Genomic DNA, 21,002 nt, shown 5'->3' with positions numbered 1-21,002 from the left:
CGTCCATTTCTTTCAGAGGGACTACAGTGAGTTCTCTCTGAGGAACTGCGACCACTCCTCTCAGAGGGCCTGTGCTGTCTTCTCTGAATAGGGATGTGTCCTCCCACTTCCAAGGGACTGACATGGGTTTTCCCACACGAACTGTACTGGCCCCTTTCAGACTGGTTCTGTTGGCTCTTCTCAGAATGACTGTGTCTGCTCCTCTCAGAGGGACTGCGTCCATTTCTTTCAGAGGGACTATAGTGAGTTCTCTCTGAGGAACTGCGACCACTCCTCAAAGAGGGCCTGTGCTGTCTTCTCTCAATAGGGCTGTGTCCTCTCACCTCCAAGACACGGAAATGGGTTTTCCCACATGAACTGTACTGGCCCATTTCAAATTGGTTCTGTTGGCACTGCTCAGAATGACTGTGTCTGTTCCTCGCAGAGGGACTGTGTCCATGTCTTTCAGAGGGACTACAGTGAGTTCTGAGGAACTGCGACCACTCCTCAAAGAGGGCCTGTGCTGTCTTCTTTCAATAGGGTAGTGTCCTCTCACCTCCAAGACATGGTGATGGGTTTTCCCACACGAACTGTACTGGCCCCTTTCAGACTGGTTCTGTTGGCTCTGTGCAGAATGACTGTGTCTGTTCCTCTCAGAGGGACTGCGTCCATTTCTTTCAGAGGGACTACAGTGAGTTCTCTCTGAGGAACTGCGACCACTCCTCTCAGAGGGCCTGTGCTGTCTTCTCTCAATAGGGCTGTGTCCTCTCACCTCCAAGACACGGAAATGGGTTTTCCCACACGAACTGTACTGGCCCATTTCAAATTGGTTCTGTTGGCACTGCTCAGAATGACTGTGTCTGTTCCTCGAAGAGGGACTGTGTCCATGTCTTTCAGAGGGACTACAGTGAGTTCTCTCTGAGGAACTGCGACCACTCCTCTCAGAGGGCCTGTGCTGTCTTCTTTCAATAGGGTAGTGTCCTCTCACCTCCAAGACATGGTGATGGGTTTTCCCACACGAACTGTACTGGCCCCTTTCAAATTGGTTCTGTTGGCTCTGTGCAGATGACTGTGTCTGTTCCTCTCAGAGGGACTGCGTCCATTTCTTTCAGAGGGACTACAGTGAGTTCTCTCTGAGGAACTGCGACCACTCCTCTCAGAGGGCCTGTGCTGTCTTCTTTCAATAGGGTAGTGTCCTCTCACCTCCAAGACATGGTGATGGGTTTTCCCACACGAACTGTACTGGCCCCTTTCAAATTGGTTCTGTTGGCTCTGTGCAGAATGACTGTGTCTGTTCCTCTCAGAGGGACTGCGTCCATTTCTTTCAGAGGGACTACAGTGAGTTCTCTCTGAGGAACTGCGACCACTCCTCTCAGAGGGCCTGTGCTGTCTTCTCTGAATAGGGATGTGTCCTCTCACTTCCAAGGGACTGACATGGGTTTTCCCACACGAACTGTACTGGCCCCTTTCAGACTGGTTCTGTTGGCTCTGTGCAGAATGACTGTGTCTGCTCCTCTCAGAGGGACTGCGTCCATTTCTTTCAGAGGGACTACAGTGAGTTCTCTCTGAGGAACTGCGACCACTCCTCTCAGAGGGCCTGTGCTGTCTTCTCTGAATAGGGATGTGTCCTCTCACTTCCAAGGGACTGACATGGGTTTTCCCACATGAACTGTACTGGCCCCTTTCAGACTGGTTCTGTTGGCTCTTCTCAGAATGACTGTGTCTGCTCCTCTCAGAGGGACTGCGTCCATTTCTTTCAGAGGGACTACAGTGAGTTCTCTCTGAGGAACTGCGACCACTCCTCAAAGAGGGCCTGTGCTGTCTTCTCTCAATAGGGCTGTGTCCTCTCACCTCCAAGACACGGAAATGGGTTTTCCCACACGAACTGTACTGGCCCATTTCAAATTGGTTCTGTTGGCACTGCTCAGAATGACTGTGTCTGTTCCTCGCAGAGGGACTGCGTCCATGTCTTTCAGAGGGACTACAGTGAGTTCTCTCTGAGGAACTGCGACCACTCCTCTCAGAGGGCCTGTGCTGTCTTCTTTCAATAGGGTAGTGTCCTCTCACCTCCAAGACATGGTTTTGGGTTTTCCCACACGAACTGTACTGGCCCCTTTCAGACTGGTTCTGTTGGCTCTGTGCAGAATGACTGTGTCTGTTCCTCTCAGAGGGACTGCGTCCATTTCTTTCAGAGGGACTACAGTGAGTTCTCTCTGAGGAACTGCGACCACTCCTCAAAGAGGGCCTGTGCTGTCTTCTCTCAATAGGGCTGTGTCCTCTCACCTCCAAGACACGGAAATGGGTTTTCCCACACGAACTGTACTGGCCCATTTCAAATTGGTTCTGTTGGCACTGCTCAGAATGACTGTGTCTGTTCCTCGCAGAGGGACTGTGTCCATGTCTTTCAGAGGGACTACAGTGAGTTCTCTCTGAGGAACTGCGACCACTCCTCTCAGAGGGCCTGTGCTGTCTTCTTTCAATAGGGTAGTGTCCTCTCACCTCCAAGACATGGTGATTGGTTTTCCCACACGAACTGTACTGGCCCCTTTCAGACTGGCTCTGTTTGCTCTGTGCAGAATGACTGTGTCTGTTCCTCTCAGAGGGACTGCGTCCATTTCTTTCAGAGGGACTACAGTGAGTTCTCTCTGAGGAACTGCGACCACTCCTCTCAGAGGGCCTGTGCTGTCTTCTCTCAATAGGGCTGTGTCCTCTCACCTCCAAGACACGGAAATGGGTTTTCCCACACGAACTGTACTGGCCCATTTCAAATTGGTTCTGTTGGCACTGCTCAGAATGACTGTGTCTGTTCCTCGCAGAGGGACTGTGTCCATGTCTTTCAGAGGGACTACAGTGAGTTCTCTCTGAGGAACTGCGACCACTCCTCTCAGAGGGCCTGTGCTGTCTTCTTTCAATAGGGTAGTGTCCTCTCACCTCCAAGACATGGTGATGGGTTTTCCCACACGAACTGTACTGGCCCCTTTCAGACTGGTTCTGTTGGCTCTGTGCATAATGACTGTGTCTGTTCCTCTCAGAGGGACTACGTCCATTTCTTTCAGAGGGACTACAGTGAGTTCTCTCTGAGGGGCTGTGACCACTCCTCTCAGAGGACCTGTGCTGTCTTCCCTCAGTAGGGCTGTGTCCTCTCACCTCCAAGACACGGAAATGGGTTTTCCCACACGAACTGTACTGGCCCATTTCAAATTGGTTCTGTTGGCACTGCTCAGAATGACTGTGTCTGTTCCTCGCAGAGGGACTGTGTCCATGTCTTTCAGAGGGACTACAGTGAGTTCTCTCTGAGGAACTGCGACCACTCCTCTCAGAGGGCCTGTGCTGTCTTCTTTCAATAGGGTAGTGTCCTCTCACCTCCAAGACATGGTGATGGGTTTTCCCACACGAACTGTACTGGCCCCTTTCAGACTGGTTCTGTTGGCTCTTCTCAGAATGACTGTGTCTGTTCCTCTCAGAGGGACTGCGTCCATTTCTTTCAGAGGGACTACAGTGAGTTCTCTCTGAGGAACTGCGACCACTCCTCTCAGAGGGCCTGTGCTGTCTTCTCTGAATAGGGATGTGTCCTCTCACTTCCAAGGGACTGACATGGGTTTTCCCACATGAACTGTACTGGCCCCTTTCAGACTGGTTCTGTTGGCTCTTCTCAGAATGACTGTGTCTGCTCCTCTCAGAGGGACTGCGTCCATTTCTTTCAGAGGGACTACAGTGAGTTCTCTCTGAGGAACTGCGACCACTCCTCAAAGAGGGCCTGTGCTGTCTTCTCTCAATAGGGCTGTGTCCTCTCACCTCCAAGACACGGAAATGGGTTTTCCCACACGAACTGTACTGTCCCATTTCAAATTGGTTCTGTTGGCACTGCTCAGAATGACTGTGTCTGTTCCTCGCAGAGGGACTGTGTCCATGTCTTTCAGAGGGACTACAGTGAGTTCTCTCTGAGGAACTGCGACCACTCCTCTCAGAGGGCCTGTGCTGTCTTCTTTCAATAGGGTAGTGTCCTCTCACCTCCAAGACATGGTGATGGGTTTTCCCACACGAACTGTACTGGCCCCTTTCAGACTGGTTCTGTTGGCTCTGTGCAGAATGACTGTGTCTGTTCCTCTCAGAGGGACTGCGTCCATTTCTTTCAGAGGGACTACAGTGAGTTCTCTCTGAGGAACTGCGACCACTCCTCTCAGAGGGCCTGTGCTGTCTTCTCTCAATAGGGCTGTGTCCTCTCACCTCCAAGACACGGAAATGGGTTTTCCCACACGAACTGTACTGGCCCATTTCAAATTGGTTCTGTTGGCACTGCTCAGAATGACTGTGTCTGTTCCTCGCAGAGGGACTGTGTCCATGTCTTTCAGAGGGACTACAGTGAGTTCTCTCTGAGGAACTGCGACCACTCCTCTCAGAGGGCCTGTGCTGTCTTCTTTCAATAGGGTAGTGTCCTCTCACCTCCAAGACATGGTGATGGGTTTTCCCACACGAACTGTACTGGCCCCTTTCAGACTGGTTCTGTTGGCTCTTCTCAGAATGACTGTGTCTGTTCCTCTCAGAGGGACTGCGTCCATTTCTTTCAGAGGGACTACAGTGAGTTCTCTCTGAGGAACTGCGACCACTCCTCTCAGAGGGCCTGTGCTGTCTTCTCTGAATAGGGATGTGTCCTCTCACTTCCAAGGGACTGACATGGGTTTTCCCACACGAACTGTACTGGCCCCTTTCAGACTGGTTCTGTTGGCTCTTCTCAGAATGACTGTGTCTGCTCCTCTCAGAGGGACTGCGTCCATTTCTTTCAGAGGGACTACAGTGAGTTCTCTCTGAGGAACTGCGACCACTCCTCAAAGAGGGCCTGTGCTGTCTTCTCTCAATAGGGCTGTGTCCTCTCACCTCCAAGACACGGAAATGGGTTTTCCCACACGAACTGTACTGGCCCATTTCAAATTGGTTCTGTTGGCACTGCTCAGAATGACTGTGTCTGTTCCTCGCAGAGGGACTGTGTCCATGTCTTTCAGAGGGACTACAGTGAGTTCTCTCTGAGGAACTGCGACCACTCCTCTCAGAGGGCCTGTGCTGTCTTCTTTCAATAGGGTAGTGTCCTCTCACCTCCAAGACATGGTGATGGGTTTTCCCACACGAACTGTACTGGCCCCTTTCAGACTGGTTCTGTTGGCTCTTCTCAGAATGACTGTGTCTGTTCCTCTCAGAGGGACTGCGTCCATTTCTTTCAGAGGGACTACAGTGAGTTCTCTCTGAGGAACTGCGACCACTCCTCTCAGAGGGCCTGTGCTGTCTTCTCTGAATAGGGATGTGTCCTCTCACTTCCAAGGGACTGACATGGGTTTTCCCACACGAACTGTACTGGCCCCTTTCAGACTGGTTCTGTTGGCTCTTCTCAGAATGACTGTGTCTGTTCCTCTCAGAGGGACTGCGTCCATTTCTTTCAGAGGGACTACAGTGAGTTCTCTCTGAGGAACTGCGACCACTCCTCAAAGAGGGCCTGTGCTGTCTTCTCTCAATAGGGCTGTGTCCTCTCACCTCCAAGACACGGAAATGGGTTTTCCCACACGAACTGTACTAGCCCATTTCAAATTGGTTCTGTTGGCACTGCTCAGAATGACTGTGTCTGTTCCTCGCAGAGGGACTGTGTCCATGTCTTTCAGAGGGACTACAGTGAGTTCTCTCTGAGGAACTGCGACCACTCCTCTCAGAGGGCCTGTGCTGTCTTCTTTCAATAGGGTAGTGTCCTCTCACCTCCAAGACATGGTGATGGGTTTTCCCACACGAACTGTACTGGCCCCTTTCAGACTGGTTCTGTTGGCTCTGTGCAGAATGACTGTGTCTGTTCCTCTCAGAGGGACTGCGTCCATTTCGTTCAGAGGGACTACAGTGAGTTCTCTCTGAGGAACTGCGACCACTCCTCTCAGAGGGCCTGTGCTGTCTTCTCTGAATAGGGATGTGTCCTCTCACTTCCAAGGGACTGACATGGGTTTTCCCACACGAACTGTACTGGCCCCTTTCAGACTGGTTCTGTTGGCTCTGTGCAGAATGACTGTGTCTGTTCCTCTCAGAGGGACTGCGTCCATTTCTTTCAGAGGGACTACAGTGAGTTCTCTCTGAGGAACTGCGACCACTCCTCTCAGAGGGCCTGTGCTGTCTTCTCTCAATAGGGATGTGTCCTCTCACTTCCAAGGGACTGACATGGGTTTTCCCACACGAACTGTACTGGCCCCTTTCAGACTGGTTCTGTTGGCTCTTCTCAGAATGACTGTGTCTGCTCCTCTCAGAGGGACTGCGTCCATTTCTTTCAGAGGGACTACAGTGAGTTCTCTCTGAGGAACTGCGACCACTCCTCTCAGAGGGCCTGTGCTGTCTTCTCTGAATAGGGATGTGTCCTCTCACCTCCAAGACACGGAAATGGGTTTTCCCACACGAACTGTACTGGCCCATTTCAAATTGGTTCTGTTGGCACTGCTCAGAATGACTGTGTCTGTTCCTCGAAGAGGGACTGTGTCCATGTCTTTCAGAGGGACTACAGTGAGTTCTCTCTGAGGAACTGCGACCACTCCTCTCAGAGGGCCTGTGCTGTCTTCTTTCAATAGGGTAGTGTCCTCTCACCTCCAAGACATGGTGATGGGTTTTCCCACACGAACTGTACTGGCCCCTTTCAAATTGGTTCTGTTGGCTCTGTGCAGATGACTGTGTCTGTTCCTCTCAGAGGGACTGCGTCCATTTCTTTCAGAGGGACTACAGTGAGTTCTCTCTGAGGAACTGCGACCACTCCTCTCAGAGGGCCTGTGCTGTCTTCTTTCAATAGGGTAGTGTCCTCTCACCTCCAAGACATGGTGATGGGTTTTCCCACACGAACTGTACTGGCCCCTTTCAAATTGGTTCTGTTGGCTCTGTGCAGAATGACTGTGTCTGTTCCTCTCAGAGGGACTGCGTCCATTTCTTTCAGAGGGACTACAGTGAGTTCTCTCTGAGGAACTGCGACCACTCCTCTCAGAGGGCCTGTGCTGTCTTCTCTGAATAGGGATGTGTCCTCTCACTTCCAAGGGACTGACATGGGTTTTCCCACACGAACTGTACTGGCCCCTTTCAGACTGGTTCTGTTGGCTCTGTGCAGAATGACTGTGTCTGTTCCTCTCAGAGGGACTGCGTCCATTTCTTTCAGAGGGACTACAGTGAGTTCTCTCTGAGGAACTGCGACCACTCCTCTCAGAGGGCCTGTGCTGTCTTCTCTGAATAGGGATGTGTCCTCTCACTTCCAAGGGACTGACATGGGTTTTCCCACATGAACTGTACTGGCCCCTTTCAGACTGGTTCTGTTGGCTCTTCTCAGAATGACTGTGTCTGCTCCTCTCAGAGGGACTGCGTCCATTTCTTTCAGAGGGACTACAGTGAGTTCTCTCTGAGGAACTGCGACCACTCCTCAAAGAGGGCCTGTGCTGTCTTCTCTCAATAGGGCTGTGTCCTCTCACCTCCAAGACACGGAAATGGGTTTTCCCACACGAACTGTACTGTCCCATTTCAAATTGGTTCTGTTGGCACTGCTCAGAATGACTGTGTCTGTTCCTCGCAGAGGGACTGTGTCCATGTCTTTCAGAGGGACTACAGTGAGTTCTCTCTGAGGAACTGCGACCACTCCTCTCAGAGGGCCTGTGCTGTCTTCTTTAAATAGGGTAGTGTCCTCTCACCTCCAAGACATGGTGATGGGTTTTCCCACACGAACTGTACTGGCCCCTTTCAGACTGGTTCTGTTGGCTCTGTGCAGAATGACTGTGTCTGTTCCTCTCAGAGGGACTGCGTCCATTTCTTTCAGAGGGACTACAGTGAGTTCTCTCTGAGGAACTGCGACCACTCCTCTCAGAGGGCCTGTGCTGTCTTCTCTCAATAGGGCTGTGTCCTCTCACCTCCAAGACACGGAAATGGGTTTTCCCACACGAACTGTACTGGCCCATTTCAAATTGGTTCTGTTGGCACTGCTCAGAATGACTGTGTCTGTTCCTCGCAGAGGGACTGTGTCCATGTCTTTCAGAGGGACTACAGTGAGTTCTCTCTGAGGAACTGTGACCACTCCTCTCAGAGGGCCTGTGCTGTCTTCTTTCAATAGGGTAGTGTCCTCTCACCTCCAAGACATGGTGATGGGTTTTCCCACACGAACTGTACTGGCCCCTTTCAGACTGGTTCTGTTGGCTATTCTCAGAATGACTGTGTCTGCTCCTCTCAGAGGGACTGCGTCCATTTCTTTCAGAGGGACTACAGTGAGTTCTCTCTGAGGAACTGCGACCACTCCTCTCAGAGGGCCTGTGCTGTCTTCTCTGAATAGGGATGTGTCCTCTCACTTCCAAGGGACTGACATGGGTTTTCCCACACGAACTGTACTGGCCCCTTTCAGACTGGTTCTGTTGGCTCTTCTCAGAATGACTGTGTCTGCTCCTCTCAGAGGGACTGCGTCCATTTCTTTCAGAGGGACTACAGTGAGTTCTCTCTGAGGAACTGCGACCACTCCTCTCAGAGGGCCTGTGCTGTCTTCTCTGAATAGGGATGTGTCCTCTCACTTCCAAGGGACTGACATGGGTTTTCCCACACGAACTGTACTGGCCCCTTTCAGACTGGTTCTGTTGGCTCTTCTCAGAATGACTGTGTCTGCTCCTCTCAGAGGGACTGCGTCCATTTCTTTCAGAGGGACTACAGTGAGTTCTCTCTGAGGAACTGCGACCACTCCTCTCAGAGGGCCTGTGCTGTCTTCTCTCAATAGGGCTGTGTCCTCTCACCTCCAAGACACGGAAATGGGTTTTCCCACACGAACTGTACTGGCCCATTTCAAATTGGTTCTGTTGGCACTGCTCAGAATGACTGTGTCTGTTCCTCGCAGAGGGACTGTGTCCATGTCTTTCAGAGGGACTACAGTGAGTTCTCTCTGAGGAACTGTGACCACTCCTCTCAGAGGGCCTGTGCTGTCTTCTTTCAATAGGGTAGTGTCCTCTCACCTCCAAGACATGGTGATGGGTTTTCCCACACGAACTGTACTGGCCCCTTTCAGACTGGTTCTGTTGGCTCTTCTCAGAATGACTGTGTCTGCTCCTCTCAGAGGGACTGCGTCCATTTCTTTCAGAGGGACTACAGTGAGTTCTCTCTGAGGAACTGCGACCACTCCTCTCAGAGGGCCTGTGCTGTCTTCTCTGAATAGGGATGTGTCCTCTCACTTCCAAGGGACTGACATGGGTTTTCCCACACGAACTGTACTGGCCCCTTTCAGACTGGTTCTGTTGGCTCTGTGCAGAATGACTGTGTCTGCTCCTCTCAGAGGGACTGCGTCCATTTCTTTCAGAGGGACTACAGTGAGTTCTCTCTGAGGAACTGCGACCACTCCTCAAAGAGGGCCTGTGCTGTCTTCTCTCAATAGGGCTGTGTCCTCTCACCTCCAAGACACGGAAATGGGTTTTCCCACACGAACTGTACTGGCCCATTTCAAATTGGTTCTGTTGGCACTGCTCAGAATGACTGTGTCTGTTCCTCGCAGAGGGACTGTGTCCATGTCTTTCAGAGGGACTACAGTGAGTTCTCTCTGAGGAACTGCGACCACTCCTCTCAGAGGGCCTGTGCTGTCTTCTTTCAATAGGGTAGTGTCCTCTCACCTCCAAGACATGGTGATGGGTTTTCCCACACGAACTGTACTGGCCCCTTTCAGACTGGTTCTGTTGGCTCTGTGCAGAATGACTGTGTCTGTTCCTCTCAGAGGGACTGCGTCCATTTCTTTCAGAGGGACTACAGTGAGTTCTCTCTGAGGAACTGCGACCACTCCTCTCAGAGGGCCTGTGCTGTCTTCTCTCAATAGGGCTGTGTCCTCTCACCTCCAAGACACGGAAATGGGTTTTCCCACACGAACTGTACTGGCCCATTTCAAATTGGTTCTGTTGGCACTGCTCAGAATGACTGTGTCTGTTCCTCGCAGAGGGACTGTGTCCATGTCTTTCAGAGGGACTACAGTGAGTTCTCTCTGAGGAACTGCGACCACTCCTCTCAGAGGGCCTGTGCTGTCTTCTTTCAATAGGGTAGTGTCCTCTCACCTCCAAGACATGGTGATGGGTTTTCCCACACGAACTGTACTGGCCCCTTTCAGACTGGTTCTGTTGGCTCTTCTCAGAATGACTGTGTCTGCTCCTCTCAGAGGGACTGCGTCCATTTCTTTCAGAGGGACTACAGTGAGTTCTCTCTGAGGAACTGCGACCACTCCTCAAAGAGGGCCTGTGCTGTCTTCTCTCAATAGGGCTGTGTCCTCTCACCTCCAAGCCACGGAAATTGGTTTTCCCACACGAACTGTACTGGCCCATTTCAAATTGGTTCTGTTGGCACTGCTCAGAATGACTGTGTCTGTTCCTCGCAGAGGGACTGCGTCCATGTCTTTCAGAGGGACTACAGTGAGTTCTCTCTGAGGAACTGCGACCACTCCTCTCAGAGGGCCTGTGCTGTCTTCTTTAATAGGGTAGTGTCCTCTCACCTCCAAGACATGGTTTTGGGTTTTCCCACACGAACTGTACTGGCCCCTTTCAGACTGGTTCTGTTGGCTCTGTGCAGAATGACTGTGTCTGTTCCTCTCAGAGGGACTGCGTCCATTTCTTTCAGAGGGACTACAGTGAGTTCTCTCTGAGGAACTGCGACCACTCCTCAAAGAGGGCCTGTGCTGTCTTCTCTCAATAGGGCTGTGTCCTCTCACCTCCAAGACACGGAAATGGGTTTTCCCACACGAACTGTACTGGCCCATTTCAAATTGGTTCTGTTGGCACTGCTCAGAATGACTGTGTCTGTTCCTCGCAGAGGGACTGTGTCCATGTCTTTCAGAGGGACTACAGTGAGTTCTCTCTGAGGAACTGCGACCACTCCTCTCAGAGGGCCTGTGCTGTCTTCTTTCAATAGGGTAGTGTCCTCTCACCTCCAAGACATGGTGATGGGTTTTCCCACACGAACTGTACTGGCCCCTTTCAGACTGGCTCTGTTGGCTCTGTGCAGAATGACTGTGTCTGTTCCTCTCAGAGGGACTGCGTCCATTTCTTTCAGAGGGACTACAGTGAGTTCTCTCTGAGGAACTGCGACCACTCCTCTCAGAGGGCCTGTGCTGTCTTCTCTCAATAGGGCTGTGTCCTCTCACCTCCAAGACACGGAAATGGGTTTTCCCACACGAACTGTACTGGCCCATTTCAAATTGGTTCTGTTGGCACTGCTCAGAATGACTGTGTCTGTTCCTCGCAGAGGGACTGTGTCCATGTCTTTCAGAGGGACTACAGTGAGTTCTCTCTGAGGAACTGCGACCACTCCTCTCAGAGGGCCTGTGCTGTCTTCTTTCAATAGGGTAGTGTCCTCTCACCTCCAAGACATGGTGATGGGTTTTCCCACACGAACTGTACTGGCCCCTTTCAGACTGGTTCTGTTGGCTCTTCTCAGAATGACTGTGTCTGTTCCTCTCAGAGGGACTGCGTCCATTTCTTTCAGAAGGACTACAGTGAGTTCTCTCTGAGGAACTGCGACCACTCCTCTCAGAGGGCCTGTGCTGTCTTCTCTGAATAGGGATGTGTCCTCTCACTTCCAAGGGACTGACATGGGTTTTCCCACACGAACTGTACTGGCCCCTTTCAGACTGGTTCTGTTGGCTCTTCTCAGAATGACTGTGTCTGCTCCTCTCAGAGGGACTGCGTCCATTTCTTTCAGAGGGACTACAGTGAGTTCTCTCCGAGGAACTGCGACCACTCCTCTCAGAGGGCCTGTGCTGTCTTCTCTGAATAGGGATGTGTCCTCTCACTTCCAAGGGACTGACATGGGTTTTCCCACACGAACTGTACTGGCCCCTTTCAGACTGGTTCTGTTGGCTCTTCTCAGAATGACTGTGTCTGCTCCTCTCAGAGGGACTGCGTCCATTTCTTTCAGAGGGACTACAGTGAGTTCTCTCTGAGGAACTGCGACCACTCCTCAAAGAGGGCCTGTGCTGTCTTCTCTCAATAGGGCTGTGTCCTCTCACCTCCAAGACACGGAAATGGGTTTTCCCACACGAACTGTACTAGCCCATTTCAAATTGGTTCTGTTGGCACTGCTCAGAATGACTGTGTCTGTTCCTCGCAGAGGGACTGTGTCCATGTCTTTCAGAGGGACTACAGTGAGTTCTCTCTGAGGAACTGCGACCACTCCTCTCAGAGGGCCTGTGCTGTCTTCTTTCAATAGGGTAGTGTCCTCTCACCTCCAAGACATGGTGATGGGTTTTCCCACACGAACTGTACTGGCCCCTTTCAGACTGGTTCTGTTGGCTCTGTGCAGAATGACTGTGTCTGTTCCTCTCAGAGGGACTGCGTCCATTTCTTTCAGAGGGACTACAGTGAGTTCTCTCTGAGGAACTGCGACCACTCCTCTCAGAGGGCCTGTGCTGTCTTCTCTGAATAGGGATGTGTCCTCTCACTTCCAAGGGACTGACATGGGTTTTCCCACACGAACTGTACTGGCCCCTTTCAGACTGGTTCTGTTGGCTCTTCTCAGAATGACTGTGTCTGCTCCTCTCAGAGGGACTGCGTCCATTTCTTTCAGAGGGACTACAGTGAGTTCTCTCTGAGGAACTGCGACCACTCCTCTCAGAGGGCCTGTGCTGTCTTCTCTGAATAGGGATGTGTCCTCCCACTTCCAAGGGACTGACATGGGTTTTCCCACACGAACTGTACTGGCCCCTTTCAGACTGGTTCTGTTGGCTCTTCTCAGAATGACTGTGTCTGCTCCTCTCAGAGGGACTGCGTCCATTTCTTTCAGAGGGACTATAGTGAGTTCTCTCTGAGGAACTGCGACCACTCCTCAAAGAGGGCCTGTGCTGTCTTCTCTCAATAGGGCTGTGTCCTCTCACCTCCAAGACACGGAAATGGGCTTTCCCACATGAACTGTACTGGCCCATTTCAAATTGGTTCTGTTGGCACTGCTCAGAATGACTGTGTCTGTTCCTCGCAGAGGGACTGTGTCCATGTCTTTCAGAGGGACTACAGTGAGTTCTGAGGAACTGCGACCACTCCTCAAAGAGGGCCTGTGCTGTCTTCTTTCAATAGGGTAGTGTCCTCTCACCTCCAAGACATGGTGATGGGTTTTCCCACACGAACTGTACTGGCCCCTTTCAGACTGGTTCTGTTGGCTCTGTGCAGAATGACTGTGTCTGCTCCTCTCAGAGGGACTGCGTCCATTTCTTTCAGAGGGACTACAGTGAGTTCTCTCTGAGGAACTGCGACCACTCCTCTCAGAGGGCCTGTGCTGTCTTCTCTGAATAGGGATGTGTCCTCTCACTTCCAAGGGACTGACATGGGTTTTCCCACACGAACTGTACTGGCCCCTTTCAGACTGGTTCTGTTGGCTCTTCTCAGAATGACTGTGTCTGCTCCTCTCAGAGGGACTGCGTCCATTTCTTTCAGAGGGACTACAGTGAGTTCTCTCTGAGGAACTGCGACCACTCCTCTCAGAGGGCCTGTGCTGTCTTCTCTGAATAGGGATGTGTCCTCTCACTTCCAAGGGACTGACATGGGTTTTCCCACACGAACTGTACTGGCCCCTTTCAGACTGGTTCTGTTGGCTCTTCTCAGAATGACTGTGTCTGCTCCTCTCAGAGGGACTGCGTCCATTTCTTTCAGAGGGACTACAGTGAGTTCTCTCTGAGGAACTGCGACCACTCCTCAAAGAGGGCCTGTGCTGTCTTCTCTCAATAGGGCTGTGTCCTCTCACCTCCAAGACACGGAAATGGGTTTTCCCACACGAACTGTACTAGCCCATTTCAAATTGGTTCTGTTGGCACTGCTCAGAATGACTGTGTCTGTTCCTCGCAGAGGGACTGTGTCCATGTCTTTCAGAGGGACTACAGTGAGTTCTCTCTGAGGAACTGCGACCACTCCTCTCAGAGGGCCTGTGCTGTCTTCTTTCAATAGGGTAGTGTCCTCTCACCTCCAAGACATGGTGATGGGTTTTCCCACACGAACTGTACTGGCCCCTTTCAGACTGGTTCTGTTGGCTCTGTGCAGAATGACTGTGTCTGTTCCTCTCAGAGGGACTGCGTCCATTTCTTTCAGAGGGACTACAGTGAGTTCTCTCTGAGGAACTGCGACCACTCCTCTCAGAGGGCCTGTGCTGTCTTCTCTGAATAGGGATGTGTCCTCTCACTTCCAAGGGACTGACATGGGTTTTCCCACACGAACTGTACTGGCCCCTTTCAGACTGGTTCTGTTGGCTCTTCTCAGAATGACTGTGTCTGCTCCTCTCAGAGGGACTGCGTCCATTTCTTTCAGAGGGACTACAGTGAGTTCTCTCTGAGGAACTGCGACCACTCCTCTCAGAGGGCCTGTGCTGTCTTCTCTGAATAGGGATGTGTCCTCCCACTTCCAAGGGACTGACATGGGTTTTCCCACACGAACTGTACTGGCCCCTTTCAGACTGGTTCTGTTGGCTCTTCTCAGAATGACTGTGTCTGCTCCTCTCAGAGGGACTGCGTCCATTTCTTTCAGAGGGACTATAGTGAGTTCTCTCTGAGGAACTGCGACCACTCCTCAAAGAGGGCCTGTGCTGTCTTCTCTCAATAGGGCTGTGTCCTCTCACCTCCAAGACACGGAAATGGGTTTTCCCACATGAACTGTACTGGCCCATTTCAAATTGGTTCTGTTGGCACTGCTCAGAATGACTGTGTCTGTTCCTCGCAGAGGGACTGTGTCCATGTCTTTCAGAGGGACTACAGTGAGTTCTGAGGAACTGCGACCACTCCTCAAAGAGGGCCTGTGCTGTCTTCTTTCAATAGGGTAGTGTCCTCTCACCTCCAAGACATGGTGATGGGTTTTCCCACACGAACTGTACTGGCCCCTTTCAGACTGGTTCTGTTGGCTCTGTGCAGAATGACTGTGTCTGTTCCTCTCAGAGGGACTGCGTCCATTTCTTTCAGAGGGACTACAGTGAGTTCTCTCTGAGGAACTGCGACCACTCCTCTCAGAGGGCCTGTGCTGTCTTCTCTCAATAGGGCTGTGTCCTCTCACCTCCAAGACACGGAAATGGGTTTTCCCACACGAACTGTACTGGCCCATTTCAAATTGGTTCTGTTGGCACTGCTCAGAATGACTGTGTCTGTTCCTCGAAGAGGGACTGTGTCCATGTCTTTCAGAGGGACTACAGTGAGTTCTCTCTGAGGAACTGCGACCACTCCTCTCAGAGGGCCTGTGCTGTCTTCTTTCAATAGGGTAGTGTCCTCTCACCTCCAAGACATGGTGATGGGTTTTCCCACACGAACTGTACTGGCCCCTTTCAAATTGGTTCTGTTGGCTCTGTGCAGATGACTGTGTCTGTTCCTCTCAGAGGGACTGCGTCCATTTCTTTCAGAGGGACTACAGTGAGTTCTCTCTGAGGAACTGCGACCACTCCTCTCAGAGGGCCTGTGCTGTCTTCTTTCAATAGGGTAGTGTCCTCTCACCTCCAAGACATGGTGATGGGTTTTCCCACACGAACTGTACTGGCCCCTTTCAAATTGGTTCTGTTGGCTCTGTGCAGAATGACTGTGTCTGTTCCTCTCAGAGGGACTGCGTCCATTTCTTTCAGAGGGACTACAGTGAGTTCTCTCTGAGGAACTGCGACCACTCCTCTCAGAGGGCCTGTGCTGTCTTCTCTGAATAGGGATGTGTCCTCTCACTTCCAAGGGACTGACATGGGTTTTCCCACACGAACTGTACTGGCCCCTTTCAGACTGGTTCTGTTGGCTCTGTGCAGAATGACTGTGTCTGCTCCTCTCAGAGGGACTGCGTCCATTTCTTTCAGAGGGACTACAGTGAGTTCTCTCTGAGGAACTGCGACCACTCCTCTCAGAGGGCCTGTGCTGTCTTCTCTGAATAGGGATGTGTCCTCTCACTTCCAAGGGACTGACATGGGTTTTCCCACATGAACTGTACTGGCCCCTTTCAGACTGGTTCTGTTGGCTCTTCTCAGAATGACTGTGTCTGCTCCTCTCAGAGGGACTGCGTCCATTTCTTTCAGAGGGACTACAGTGAGTTCTCTCTGAGGAACTGCGACCACTCCTCAAAGAGGGCCTGTGCTGTCTTCTCTCAATAGGGCTGTGTCCTCTCACCTCCAAGACACGGAAATGGGTTTTCCCACACGAACTGTACTGGCCCATTTCAAATTGGTTCTGTTGGCACTGCTCAGAATGACTGTGTCTGTTCCTCGCAGAGGGACTGCGTCCATGTCTTTCAGAGGGACTACAGTGAGTTCTCTCTGAGGAACTGCGACCACTCCTCTCAGAGGGCCTGTGCTGTCTTCTTTCAATAGGGTAGTGTCCTCTCACCTCCAAGACATGGTTTTGGGTTTTCCCACACGAACTGTACTGGCCCCTTTCAGACTGGTTCTGTTGGCTCTGTGCAGAATGACTGTGTCTGTTCCTCTCAGAGGGACTGCGTCCATTTCTTTCAGAGGGACTACAGTGAGTTCTCTCTGAGGAACTGCGACCACTCCTCAAAGAGGGCCTGTGCTGTCTTCTCTCAATAGGGCTGTGTCCTCTCACCTCCAAGACACGGAAATGGGTTTTCCCACACGAACTGTACTGGCCCATTTCAAATTGGTTCTGTTGGCACTGCTCAGAATGACTGTGTCTGTTCCTCGCAGAGGGACTGTGTCCATGTCTTTCAGAGGGACTACAGTGAGTTCTCTCTGAGGAACTGCGACCACTCCTCTCAGAGGGCCTGTGCTGTCTTCTTTCAATAGGGTAGTGTCCTCTCACCTCCAAGACATGGTGATTGGTTTTCCCACACGAACTGTACTGGCCCCTTTCAGACTGGCTCTGTTGGCTCTGTGCAGAATGACTGTGTCTGTTCCTCTCAGAGGGACTGCGTCCATTTCTTTCAGAGGGACTACAGTGAGTTCTCTCTGAGGAACTGCGACCACTCCTCTCAGAGGGCCTGTGCTGTCTTCTCTCAATAGGGCTGTGTCCTCTCACCTCCAAGACACGGAAATGGGTTTTCCCACACGAACTGTACTGGCCCATTTCAAATTGGTTCTGTTGGCACTGCTCAGAATGACTGTGTCTGTTCCTCGCAGAGGGACTGTGTCCATGTCTTTCAGAGGGACTACAGTGAGTTCTCTCTGAGGAACTGCGACCACTCCTCTCAGAGGGCCTGTGCTGTCTTCTTTCAATAGGGTAGTGTCCTCTCACCTCCAAGACATGGTGATGGGTTTTCCCACACGAACTGTACTGGCCCCTTTCAGACTGGTTCTGTTGGCTCTGTGCATAATGACTGTGTCTGTTCCTCTCAGAGGGACTACGTCCATTTCTTTCAGAGGGACTACAGTGAGTTCTCTCTGAGGGGCTGTGACCACTCCTCTCAGAGGACCTGTGCTGTCTTCCCTCAGTAGGGCTGTGTCCTCTCACCTCCAAGACATGGAGATGGGTTTTCCCACACCAACTGTACTGGCCCCTTTCAACGTGGTTCTGTTGGCACTGCTCAGAATGACTGTGTCTGTTCCTCTCAGAGGGACTGTGTCCATGTCTTTCAGAGGGACTACAGTGAGTTCTATCTGAGGAACTGTGACCACTCCTCTCAGCGGGCCTGTGCTGTCTTTTCTCAGAACGGCTGTATCCTCTCACCTCTAAGGGACTGTGATGTGTTTTCTGAAAGAGACTGCGACATCTCCTCTCACAAGGACTGCGACATCTCCTCTCACAGGGATTCTGAGGGCTCCTTTCAGAGGAACTGTGATGTCTCCTCCAAGGACGACTTCAATGGCGCTTCTCAGAGGGACTGCGATAGCTCCTTTCTGCGGAATTACATGGGGTTCTCTCCCTTACGACGCTATGGTGGTTTTGCTTCGTGGGTGTGAGTTTCTCTGTAAGGTGACTGTGTGAGGTTCTCTTAAGGGAACCGTGTAGATTTCTCCCTCTGGCCTGAACTCTGGTTCCTGTTTTGGAGCTCTTGGACTCCTGGCTAGAGATTTCACATCTGGAAGACTTTTTGTTACCTTTGCTGCTGTTGTCGTTTTGAACAATGACCACAGCCTGTCCAACTGAAGTGGTTTTGAAAATAGCACTTCTTTGGGAAACTATGGTCTTGGGTCGTTGGGTATGTCTACGTTGGAAAGAGCTACCTCTTGTTGGTTGATGAGCTGATGTGAATTGCTCTATTTCTTCCCATAACATCTTCTCCTGCTTAGTGGTTATGTCTTTTCGCTTTAGCTTACCTACTGACATCCTATCTCTTTTGATATCTCTTGATGAGGAATAATCTCTGGCTTTTCGTTTTGGATGGTGGTTTTTGCTTGAACACAAATGGTCTGGCCTTGACGTGTCCTCAGGCTTCTGTCCAGCAAAAGCCATAGTTCTGTGTGCTCTCTGGAATGCTTGTTTTAGACCTTGAAAAAGCCGTTGAATGAATTTGGGTTTGGAGGATTTCTTAGGTTGTCTTTTTGAAGAGGCAGTAGTTGTCTGAGATGCTCCATGCCTCTTCCTTCTTAACTGGTCTGGTAAATCCCGAGAAGAACTCCGTATTGTGGTTCTACCATTTCTGTAGAACTTTGTGTTTTGTGTTCTGCCTCCCGTAGTGATTCTTTTCTTTGGGTATATTGAACTACAGGTCTTTTTGGTTCTCCTTTTAGCCCATGTTTCATCCTGATCGGTTTCAGAGTCACTCTCTCATAGAGAGTGAACTGGAGTAAACTCATAGTGCCCTGGCCCTCCAATTATCGTCTTTCCTGCTAGGGCAGGGCTTCTAGACTGTCTTTGCCTGATGTGGACTTGTACAGGAGCAGGAGACTGGGAAGATACAGACCGGAAATCCATTGTAGAAGTAGGACTCTTGGAAGCTCGAGTATAGGCTTTAGCTTTCCTTAGTGGTAGTGATATAGAACTCCTTGGTGTGATGGATCTGTCTCTTCTGTGGTACTTTGGGACTTGGGATCTTTTCCTAGTTTGCAACCTAAAGCCAAAACTCACCTTAATCTCTCCATGGTTTTCGGGAGTACTTACAAGGTGGAGCTGTGGGTAGATAAGAAGGTAAGACCCCAAAGTGCCCTGTAATTGATGATGGCAATTAAGTCCTGCACATAGGCCACACTGTAGGCAGAAAGGGTATTTTAAAACCACACCTGAAGTTAGAGGTGGAGGTACATCGGGGGGTATCTGACTCCTTAACAGTTTTGCTACTATTTTTAGCCGCAGATCTTGTAGCAACTGGAACTGTTCTGACAAGTCATTCTTGGCCTGGGGAAGATAACTTGGCTTGAGACAGTGTTGGGGCTCAAAAATCCTTGTCTGTGAACTCTGTGAGGTCTTACTCTCTTCCATTGGAACAGAATCTTTCCTAGTAAAAAGTATATTGAAGGAAGACTCTAAATTTACTGGGACAGGAGGCCCCAGAGTGTTGCTGTATTATGGAGGACATGGAGCTACGTGTCCACATCCTTAAGGCTCTTCTTTGTTCGTGACCATGATAGGAAGTGTGTCTCTGAATGTAGTTTTCGGGCACTGAAGTCTGAGAAATACTACTTCGACTCTTCTCTAGTAGGCTCTTGGAAAGTTCCATCAGTTCCGCAGGAACCCCAAATAAATTCTGAATAGATTGACAGATATCTGCAGTGGCTCTTTCCGGTAAAGATGTTTGAGAACAAAGGTTCCTTTCCATGGTGGTTCCCAAGACATTCCCTAACACTAGCATCTTGGAGAGGTATTTTCTGGGTAATCGCTGTCTCCAGGAGTGATTCTCCCAGACATTCTGTTGTCTGCTCAAGACAGACCCGTTCAGGCCTCTTTGAGTTCCTGATCCTGACTGGAAGCTCCTAGATGGTGATCTCCAGCTTTGCAGTGGATGTTGGGATAGGCGCTGGAGTGAATTCTCTAGCTTCTCCACCTGCTTCTTATCAGTCCTCTTAGATACGACACCCACTCCTGGGATCTCAAAATGTGGCATTTCTACAATGTGACCTATCTCATCAGAGGGTTGATTGTGAAGGGACAAGGGAAAGGTTGAAGTTTGTATCATAGTAGGGTCTATAAAGTATTCTTCAGACTGCAAAATATCTGTCCCAAAGTTATTTATATCCAAGGCCCTTGACACTTCTGGCATCTCCAGATCACAAAGGCTTCCTAATTCAGATGCTTCGACAGAGCTTGAGATGAGCGAGTTTGAAGAGTTCTGTAGAAATCTAGAGAAATAATTCCCTATTTGTAACTCCTCTCTTGACATAAAATCCTCAGATTCCCTATTCTGATATATCTGTACTAGATTCAAATCCTCACATTCCATGATTTGAGGAGGCCCTATTTTTACCCCCATTCCTTTCACAGCCTGAAGCCCTTGTTCATGAGTGAACACTGTCGATTCCTCCAAAGAAAATGCTGGCTGTGAGAGTGATTCTGACGATTTCTCTTCGATATTTGGCCTCACCATTAGTTCTACCATTTCTTGAAGATGTGGCCTTGGGAAGAAATCCAAACAATCCATTACTTCAGTAGCTGATCCTAAGGAGACTCCTATTGGTTCTACAATCTGAGGAATTGGTGGTGGTGCTAATTCCTCAGATTTTACAATTTGAAGTGGTGGCCGTGGGATTAAAAGAGTCTTTACAATTTGAAAGCCTGTCAACTTCATTCTATCCAAAATCTGGTGTGTTGGCTCTGTGGTTAATTCCTTTGATTTTATACTTTGCAACCATAGCCCTGAGGTAAACTCAGAAGGTCTCACATCTTGTACTTTTGGAGTCAGTTCAACATAGTCTACCATTTGAGAGGTTCCCCCTGGTGTTAATGGTACAGACTTTACAGCATGAAGTGGTGGCCCAGGAGACACTTTCACATATTCAACAACTTTTGGGGGGCTTCTTGAGGTTATTCCTATTGATTGAGCAGCTTGAAGCTGTGTCTTTGTACATCCTGTGACTTGATGGAGCAGCTTTGGACTAATCCTCATAAGCTCTGTAATTTGACCCTGTAGTCCTGGAGCTATCTGTGAATATTTCATACTTTGATTCTGTGATTGTGTCAGCCCCATTGGTCCATCCCCTTGCTGCCG

At 50.5% G+C, this 21,002-nt stretch overlaps 1 protein-coding gene across 8 annotated transcripts in view; it reads left to right on the top strand.

The window, feature by feature from the left end:
- Positions 1 to 21,002, top strand: part of LOC309871859 (intraflagellar transport protein 172 homolog) — a 50,831-nt gene that overhangs the window by 22,251 nt on the left and 7,578 nt on the right. For 4 of the 8 annotated variants that reach the window (XR_014315528.1, XR_014315529.1, XR_014315530.1 and 1 more), the window contains one exon: positions 20,279 to 20,567. The exons of the other annotated variants lie outside the window; for them this stretch is intronic. Coding sequence is in view for 1 of the 4 variants with exons in the window: in XM_082745296.1 (XP_082601422.1) it covers positions 20,279 to 20,302 (24 nt within the window). In the remaining 3 variants the exon portion in view is untranslated. Of the gene's footprint in view, positions 1 to 20,278; positions 20,568 to 21,002 lie in introns of those variants that run through there. 8 annotated transcript variants of the gene reach the window in all.

This window comes from Mustela nivalis, assembly GCF_964662115.1.
Source record: "Mustela nivalis genome assembly, chromosome: 8".
NCBI lineage: Eukaryota > Metazoa > Chordata > Mammalia > Carnivora > Mustelidae > Mustela > Mustela nivalis.
The sequence above is the reverse complement of the archived record's forward strand: the minus strand, read 5'-3'. Positions and strand labels throughout refer to the sequence as shown.